The 9,993-nt window shown below is 43.5% G+C and overlaps 1 protein-coding gene across 1 annotated transcript; it reads right to left on the bottom strand.

Annotated features, from left to right (window-relative positions):
• Positions 1 to 7,747, bottom strand: LOC112216968 (cyclic AMP-dependent transcription factor ATF-7). The gene is made up of 13 exons (XM_024377142.1): positions 7,725 to 7,747; positions 6,399 to 6,460; positions 6,166 to 6,262; positions 5,839 to 5,972; positions 5,583 to 5,741; positions 5,137 to 5,300; positions 4,964 to 5,057; positions 4,687 to 4,806; positions 4,422 to 4,463; positions 4,268 to 4,318; positions 3,525 to 3,713; positions 2,863 to 2,968; positions 1 to 1,855 (listed from the first exon to the last, which is right to left on the bottom strand). The coding sequence occupies exons 2-13, from the start codon at positions 6,444 to 6,446 to the stop codon at positions 1,623 to 1,625; spliced, it is 1,437 nt and encodes a 478-aa protein (XP_024232910.1). The 5' UTR covers positions 6,447 to 6,460; positions 7,725 to 7,747; the 3' UTR covers positions 1 to 1,622.
• Between the last annotated feature and the right edge of the window lie 2,246 nt (positions 7,748 to 9,993).

Raw genomic sequence — 9,993 nt, 5'->3', positions numbered from 1 at the left:
CCTTGTTGCCAGTAACTTATTTATTTTGCCGGAGATCTTTTATTAGTTGAGACTATACACAAGTTAAATTTCCCCCGCCTTGAGGTGTAATTATTTTGGGCAAAAACACCCTCTCGACGGATTGGAGACAAATTCCATAATAGTTTGTGGGAGGTTACATCCTGGGTTCACTGTTGAAGACAGATATATCCATCCTCTTGACAGAACACAAGGGGAAAGGTAACGTGACACAGGGTTCAGTTACAGCAATAACAAAATGATGAATAGAGCATTGACATGTTAAAAAAAGATTAAACAAACAAGGTATTCCTCAACACAAAATGTGAAGAAAAAAAGACATCACTCAATGACATTTTATAACAAATATTTCAGTGGCGTGTCTTACAAAAGTGATATACTCCAAAAGACAGTATAGTTTTTTAAATGTTGGAAAGCACCCGAGAGTAGGACATGATCGTCATATAGACGTCCCCTAATGGAGATTTGCATTCAAGAATATGTCGTAGGTTTACATTTTCTCTTAATAGACGTCCCCTAATCGAGATTTGCATTCAAGAATATGTCGTAGATTTACATTTTCTCTTATCATTTAGAATGTAATTGGTTTTCATTGAATTAGAACAAACCATTCTACCACTGTATTCACTACACACGTTTTAGCTAAATGCAGGAACATTAATATTTGTTTTGAATATAAAAATATATTGCACTACTTTTTCCTCAACCTAGCCTGGGTAAATGATTTATAAATCTAATGAAAAGTTTGTTGATTACTCCATAAAGTATAATCTAAAACCTAACCATTTCAAGTGTTATATTAGGACATTGTCATTGTTTGCATCAGTCATTTGATATCACTTTAAAATGTGGGAGAGAAAAGCAGTATGATAAAAACCAGCAATAATATGAGCAGGCACCAGCACAGACAGTGGTCTTCATCAATCTCCTCTAATATCCATGCAGTCAATAAGGGTTTCATACACATTGTCAGAATGCAGAATTCCTATTAAAAAAATAATAATAATAATAATACAAATTTTTAAAAAGGCCAGACATTGAATATACTCATACTTTGGCTCACTCCATGACAAAGGGAAAACAATATCTCACGCTTATTCAGCCCTAAAAAAAGTTTCCCCATGGATTAATAGCTGCATGAAGAAGATAAATATGTAAGGAGAGATTTACACTGTAGACAGGGGAGAGTTGCAAATAGACAAAAACACACTACATTCAGTGATTGAGTGTGTGTATGTCACGGGGTGTGAGTATGTACATACGCAATGACAGTGCTTCCAAGCAGGGATCCATCAGAAAAGGGGCAAAAGGGGCGGGACGACTCGGTATGTTCAGTGATTATCATTGGCTGTGAGCGAGTGTGTGTGTGTGTGTTTGGGGGGGTAGGGTGGGGGGTTTGTGTGGCTTTGACAGGATGTCAACTCCCAACATCCTTTCCTGGCTGCCACTGTATCCAAGGTCTGAGCATAGGTTGGAGACAGTACTTCTCACCCCCCCTTCTATTAACAACTGGTGGGATTTCAGATTTCAAATCAGGTCCCTTTCAATCGCTCACATAATTGTACCAGTCCGGCCTCCTAATGTTCTTATTGGCTCCCTGCGCATCATCTGGGGGCGGGCTGAGGCTGTGGCGCCATGAGGACCCCTCCCTGGTGGGCCGCCCCCATCCCGGCCAGGACCGACATGGCCACTGCCTCAGCCGCGCATACGCTCAGCCCGTTGACGGTGATGGCACCAGGGCTGGGGACAGGGGCCGAAGGCCCGTGCTGGATGGCCAAGGCTGTGGAGCCCGTAGGCTCGGAGGGGGGATCCCTGGAGCTCTCCTCTCCTCCTGCAGCTACAGAGAGAGAGAGAAACATTCACCCTTAAAGAGAGGTGACAGGCAAGCAATAGATTAGATGGATGAGTTGGATCGGTAGGTAGGTGAATGGATGTACAAGTTGATTGGGAACAGATAAATGAGGCTAAATTAAAAATCAAACAGATGGAGTGAATGACAGACTTGTGTGATTGATAGTTGATTCATGTATACTATATATACACAAAAGTATCAGCACAATAACTGTTCGTCGGGAGCTTCATGAAATAGGTTTCCATAGCCAAGCAGCCGCACACAAGCCTAAGATCACCATGTGCAATGCCAAGCGTCGGCTGGAGTCGTGTAAAGCTCGCCACCATTGGACTCTGGAGCAGTGGAAACGCATTCTCTGGAGTGATGAATCACACTTCACCATCTGGCAGTACGACAGACAAATCTGGTTTTGGCGGATGCCAGGAGAACGTGCCCCAATGCATAGTGCTAACTGTAAAGTTTGGTGAAAGAAGAATAATGGTCTAGGGCTGTTTTCATGGTTTTGGCTAGGCCCCTTAGCTACAATGAAGGGAAATCTTAACGCTACAGCATTCAATGACATTCTAGACGATTCTGTGCTTCCAGCTAGCAACAGTTTGGGGAAGACCCTTTCCTGTTTCAGCATGACAACGCCCAAAGTCAACAAAGCGAGTCCATACAGAAATGATTTGTCGAGATTGGTGTGTAAGAACTTGACTGGCCTGACCTCAACTTCATCAAACACCTTTGGGGTGAATTGGAACACCAACTGCGAGCCAAGCCTAATCGCCCAACATCAGTGCCTGACCTCACTAATGCTCGAGGCTGAATGGAAGCAAGTCCCCACAGCAATATTCCAACATCTAGTAAAATGCCTTCCCAGAAGAGTGGAGGCTGTTATAGCAGCAAAAGGTGGACCAAGTCAATATTAGTGCCCATGATTTTGGAATGAGATGCTCGGCGAGTTGGTGTCCACATACCTTTGGTCATGTAGTGTATGTTGTCTTATTTACCTAAGTAGGCAGCCGCCTTCTGCATGGCGGTGACAGGGCAGTCTTTGTGGGCCAGTAGCAGCTGTTTCAGTTGTGTCACCTCGTTCCTCAGCAGACCCACTTCATTCTGATAGAAACAGAACACCACATATAGGCATGAACACACAAGACAATGTACACACAACATTTGTCTTCTCAACCACTGACAATCATACACCAAAACCCCATAGGCACAAGAATCATATTAGGGCTTAGACGGGTTCATGGTTTTAAAGATGTACTATGCAGAAATCACTCTGCCATTTCCTGGTTGCTAAAATTCTAATAGTTACCAAAACAAGGAAGTATAGTGTAGAGAATCATTGTACCATCTAAAACCACTGTGAAATATCTTTTCCATAACCAAAAATATTGTATTTTCAACTGGTGTACAAAACCAAAAGGAAGACAAAAACAGAATTTAAGAATGGGAAGCATAGAAATAAACCACATAGAACAGATCTGCCGCTTCTTAGACTTGCTTTCAACAAGAAAGAAATGTGAGTTATAGATATGTCAATGTGAATTTGGTCAGGTCACCCAAAAAGTTACATATTTCCTTTGCCCTTTATGGTCTATTGTAACTGACTCTAATAGACAGTTACAGTCTAGGTCCAGTTACAGTCATAGTGTAGTAGACTCACGGTCAAAGAGACGTTCATGGTAGCCAGGTCCTCTGCCTTCCTTTCCAGTGAGCCAACCCAAACCTTGCGTTTCTGTCGGCAGCGAGACGCCGCCGCCCTGTTCCTCTCCAGGAAGCGCTGCCTTCTCTCATCTGGGTCGGCCTCCGCACCCCGCCGCCTCCTACCCCCGGTGGGCTGGGCCGGGGATACCTGGGGAGGACGGGGAGAGTGTTATACACCTTGGACTAGGTGTGTGTGCATGAGTGTGTGTATGAGAGAGAGAGAAAGAAAATGCAAGAGTGTGAGCTTGTGAGTGTAAAAGTGCATTTGAATGTGTATTTCAAAGTGTGCCCGTGTATACGCCTCTCACCATCATGTCCTCTGAATGTAGACTATACCCAAATGGAGAGGAGGAGCCACTGCTGGTTTGCTGTGTGAGTATATGTAAATCATATATGCATGAGTGTGCCTGTGCATTTTTGTATTCACTGTTTGTGCACAAAATGTACGCAAATACATGCAAGCGACATGAGATAATGCATTACCAAATATATAGGGTCAGACGGAATCTGCAGAGAAGTTCTCTTATCAATACCTTTATAGAGTTGCCAGCATATTTCATCTACAAAACATGGTTTGTAGCAGCTTTTAGTTTGTTCAGTGTTCTTTCTAGCATTTTTATCATTTCTGGAGATAAAGGCCACCCTGCCTCTAGCAGATTCCACCTGACCCTTAGGTATTGTATCAGTATGTATGTGTTTTACCTGTGGCTGTGCAGGTGAGGGGGTGTCAGAATGCTGCGAGGGCTGCTGGCTCTGCTCATGTCTCTGGGGGACAGCTGGGCTGGACCCTGGCCCCCCTCCCGCCCCCCCTGTGCCCTCTCCCACCCCCTGTGCCCCCTCCAGCCCCGTTCTGAGCCCCCGGGCCATGCTGTTGCTGGGTCAGCGCCGCCTTCAGCCTCTACAGAGAGGGATGGACACACAGAAATGACATACAGATGTCAATAACATGCCTTCCTAGGGTTGCAAAACTACAAGTTATTTTGGTAATTAACAGTTACTGGTAACATTGCCTCCCTTTGCAACCCTGTGCCTACCACTGCCACGGGTAGGCCCACTGCTATTTGGTCCTTAACTTTGTGTGTGGTGTGTAGTGTGTGTCCGCCAGTGCATGCGCCTCTCACCATCTTGGCCTCCGAGTGTAGACTATACCCAGATGGGGAGGAGGAGCCGCTGCTGGTCCCACCAATCGGAGGGCCTGGAATCCCAGGGATGTTGGGCACCATATTAAATGGCCTCGCCAGCTACACATTACACAAGAAGAGACTAAATATGAGGACAAAATAACACTTACCAATATCTGCCATTATCAAGTCTGTTATTGTTAATTAGACATCTACTACTTTCACTAAAACTGCCGATGTAAAAAGGCCATTGTAAATAAATGTGATTGATTCTCACAGATATGACTGAGGTCATATTTGGGCTGGGGAGGAGAGGAACCGTCTGTCCGTTGGGGAGATGCATTACCAGTGGGAAGGAGCCTGTCGGAGAGCTGAGAACAGGAGATTGGTATAAATGAAATAGACAAGAGAGAATACAAATATAGACAGATGTTGGTAGATTAGACTCACCCCAGTTGTCTGTTGGAGGGTGGGGTTTGTGTGATGACAGAAGTCGGCGACGGCAGTGTCGGGTGCAGGGGGTCGTAACCAAGGTGAATGGGAAGGGACCCAGGCCGTACAATGGTTGGCGTGGGGGTGGAGCTCAACACTGGCCGTGGAGGAGGAAGAGTCTCCTGTCAACACACATCACATCCAGTCAGAGAAACCCAGGTGGGAGTTGAACACTACAGGCCGCTGAGCTGAACCCACTAAGACACCCACTAATTGTCTACTTTTTGCTGACATCTTCTTTACTTGCCTCATAGTTAAGTGATTACTTTACTCTCTGGCCACCACTGTTCCTTACTCTCTCTCTCTCTCACCCAAGTTACCATGCAAACTTGACAAGAGGAAAGAACACACATCGATTCGTCTGTTCAACCATACAACCTGATCGCCCCGCCCCCAGGACATACCTTTCCTCTCCCCATTGGCTCCTTGCTACTGTCCGACATGCTGGAGGTGGAGTCAGGACTGCCTGGGGGGGAGGAGTCAACCTCCAGAGGCCCCTCATCCTCCTCCTTCACCCCAGACAGGGTCTGTAGGGGTGGGGCCAGAAGATGAGGGGTGGGGAGCTGTGTGGGGACCAACAATCAGACACAACATTAATAAATTGGTCAAACTACCCATGTTTAAAAACCAAACCCATCCTATCCCCTCCACCGTCCTCACCCTCACCGGGTTTTTGTTCCTCTGGTCGTCCTCATGGGCCTTCCGGAACTCCTGTTCGAAGGAGCTGGCCAGCTCATTGAACAGACCCACCTCCTCACAGTTCTTCAGGAAGCGGGTGGGCGTGGGGGTCTGGTCTGGTGGTAGAGAGAAAGAGGAGACACTGGTTTAGAGGCTTCATAGTACAGGTAAATCCCCTCTGTCAACAACAGAGATTGCTCATCTGTCCACACAGGGTGGTGTTGGTTTGATAGCTAGACAAAAATGTTTCTCTCATAATTTTCTCATACAGTCAAATTGAGAAATTCTAGGAATAGTAAAGGTAAGCACCTGCGATGATGACGGAGTCAGTTCTGGCAGGACCAAATTTTAGGGTCATCTCATGCTTATGTTTGTGGACTGACAGATGGTCTTCATTGGTAAATCTCTGTACACAAAGAAAATGCAAGACACTGGTGAAAGTAATCTGATGGCTCCTAAAATCCGAGATCTGTAAAGACAGGAGGGAGAGTGGGAAAAGAGAGTGAAGGATGAAGAGAAAAGGAGGGTAAATTAGACCCTACCTGTCCACAGCCTGGGGCGGTGCACACAAAAGGTCGATCGTCCCCCATCTCACACAAAGAGCCTGCAATGAAAAGGTATGGGAGAGGAAGAGAATGAAAGTGTTATTTTGTCTCTGCCTCTAAAATCTTGGTAGATTAAAAAATAAAAATAGGCTGTATTGGCTAATACATTAGGGTTAACAAATAGATATTCATAAGGATTTCCTACTGCCTACATGTTCAGTATTTCCAACTAAAGCACCTTGTTAACACTACAATGAAGAAAAACGAAAAAATGCTAACGTTAGTAATCAAACAAATATATTAATGCTGACATGAACAATTTTCTTGGTGACAAAACGTTATTAAACATATGTCCCAGCTGGCAAGTCAAAATGTGATAGTCTTAACTAGCTAGTGTTTTTGAATAGTAAAATACGTATTTTAATTACTAACGTTATTGTCCTAGCTAAATGGCCTCCTCTCTGCTGACTGTCAACAAACAGCGCAGTTCACATGGGGTGAATTCATTACGTCTTGCAACGGAAACCGTTTAAGAACCAAATGGAGCAAACGGAACTAAACCGGGAGGAACCAAGCTGATTATTTTCCAATATAAACTTGTTTTCGTTGCAAAACGTTTTCCGTTTGGAGTAAACGGTTTCTGTTGCAAAATGGTTTGCAACAGAATCAGCGTAATTAACGCACCATGCCGTTGTCGACTGTCTCAACCCTGGTTTTAATGTGTATATAGTCTCAACTAAGACAGAAACTACCTAACAGATTCTGCTAACTAGTTAGTTAGCTAACAAGGGGCACGATGGCTAACTATGGGCCAATGATCACAACAGCACGTCAAGTTAGATATAGCTAGCTAGCAACATAATGTCAGACAGGACGAAGAATGGACCTCACTATGCAATATCTGACAGGCCATCATCATCATCATCATCACATGAGATGTTTTGGTACAGGCAGTAAGGTTACAGCAGACCAACCACATTGGCAATAACGGCCGAGCGAATTAAAAGGGCTTCTTGGTGGTCTCTTTGCTAAATTAGCTAGCTTTATTTACCTTCCCCTTTTTTCAGCTAAAAACTTGCTAGCTAACGCCTTGCCAGATGGTATTGTACAGAACACACAGGCTAGCTAACGTTATGTTAGCTGGCTAGGCTAACGTTAAAGCACTGACACAATTCGAGGCGCGTCAAATAAGTATTTCAGGATGGGGAAGATAAATGTGACAGACGGTCAATACACCTGTTCCCCGACAAAGGCTATTTGGTAAAATCTTGATATCTGAACACGAGCAAGTCAAATGTTTACAAACTCACCCAACGTCCCTACCTCTCCCCTTCTCTGCTGCTGGAACTCCTACACTGCGCTGCCTGCGTTGGGTTGAAATCGCGCGAGAGGTGAAAGTGTTCCATTTTTTACGTAACAGGATTACAGGGGTGAAAAATCCGAGATTATGTAAACATGAGGCGGTTTGCATGTGTCGTCAAATGGCAAAAAATAAATATGATGAGAGCCCTGCAATTTACAAATCACGGTGTTTTTCATAACATTTTCATCATAATATGATACATTGTATGTTGTATGCTTGATGTAAATGCAAGCCTACACATATGTATAATGGCAGAATATTTTATATTTGTGGAAAATTGCAGTCCCTATGTATGGTAATCCTTTCAGGGCCGGCCGTAACCTTTTGGGGGCCCTAAAGGAGATTTGGTTGGGGGACCCCCCCACCTTGTAAGCAAAGCATTTTAGTTTTAGCAGTGCTGATTATTAAACAAAGAAAAGAAAAGGCACTTTCACCCAAATCTGTCCAATATAAACTCAGTGCTTTTCTTTGGGACAACAACTCCCATTGTTAGGGCGGAGACATGATCATCTCATCATTATATACAGATCTCTGGACGGATACACTTATACCTGCTACATTAGTTTAGACCGCATGAGATGATTGTACACAACACAATGACGAGAGGGACAGAGACAGTTTGTGAAAGTATGTCGTATCTACTTGGAAGAACTAGTAAAATTATTTTGTAAGACAGCTCTGCAGCATACTTAGGCAGGCTAGTGAAACAGGATGACTAATGGCAGTACAGTGTGGCAAGCACATATAATGAACAAAAATATAAACGCAATATGCAACAATTTCAACAATTTTACTGAGATACAGTTCATATAAGGAAATCAATCAATAAAAAATGAATTTGTTAGGCCCTAATCTATGGATTTCACATTACAGGGCAGTCATGGGTGGACCTGGGAAGGCATACACCCACCCACATGGGAGCCAGGCCCACCTACTGGGGAACCAGGCCCAGCCAACCAGAATGTTTTTCCCCACAAAAGGGCTTTATTACAGACTGAAATACTCCTCAGTTTCAACTGTCCCGGTGGCTGGTCTCAGATGATCCCGCAGGTGAAGAAGCCGAATGTAGAGGTCCTGGGGTGGTGTGGTTACACGTGGTCTGCGGTTGTGACTCCGGTTGCACGTACTGCCAAATTCTCTAAAACGATGTTGGAGGAGGCTTATGATAGAGAAATGGACATTCACTTCTCTGGCAACAGCTCAGGTGAACATTCCTGCAGTCAGCATGCCAATTGCATTTTCCCTCAAAGCTTGATACATCCGTGGCATTGTGTTGTGTGACAAAACTGCACATTTTAGAATGGCCTATTATTGTCCCCAGCACAAGGTTCACCTCTGTAATGATCATGCTGTTGAATCAGCTTCTTGATATGCCACACCTGTTAGGTGGATGGATTATCTTGGCAAAGGAGAAATGCTCACTAACAGGGATGTAAACAAATTTGTAGCCAAAATTTTAGAGAAATAATATTTTTGTGTGTTTTGAAAATTGCTGGGATCTTTTATTTTATATCATGAAACATGGGACCAACACTGTACATGTTGAATTTATATTTTTGTTCAGTGTAGATAACATTGGGATGGTCTGTCTGACTGGCTGGCTGCAACTGCCTGAGTAGTAATGAAAAGATGTTTTAAGAGAATAAAAAATATAGTAATATAATAAAAACTAAGTAATATACAAATATTTTTATTCATAGTCATTTCCTATTGATGTATACCCAATGTGGACCTGCAGAGACAATGGAATATTTTCAATGTTTTGGCAGTTGAATGTTCAATATTTTTGGCTGTGAAATTTCCATTAAGTTCTAAAATAATTGTAATGTGATAACACATTTAATGTAAAATAAAACATTGAAAACCATGATCATTTTAAGAATCAAACCAAATCCAAACCAATCTCAAAAAGCACTAATCGCTTCGCACTATCAGTGACTGACATAAGAGAAACTGCTGATGCACAACCAAATTACAAATGGTTTATTCTACGACTCTAACTCTCAACAGTAAATTGAGACCCTGAGTGACAACTACATTTTTTTATGAATTGGTCCGGGGCCCCCTAAGCAACCGCTTGTCAGTTATGCCTGGAGCTGGCCCTGTAGCTATCCAACAGATGGTACCAAATCTGTCACAAACTCATCTATTTTCTCTGCTGTATTTGTACTCTACAATCTTATTTCCACAGCAGCCATTCAAGAGTATAATATGACAACAAGCCAGTCT

The sequence above is a fragment of the Oncorhynchus tshawytscha genome, linkage group LG02 (genome assembly GCF_018296145.1).
Source record: "Oncorhynchus tshawytscha isolate Ot180627B linkage group LG02, Otsh_v2.0, whole genome shotgun sequence".
In the NCBI taxonomy this organism is placed as follows: domain Eukaryota; kingdom Metazoa; phylum Chordata; class Actinopteri; order Salmoniformes; family Salmonidae; genus Oncorhynchus; species Oncorhynchus tshawytscha.
This window is presented reverse-complemented; position numbering and strand designations above follow the sequence as displayed.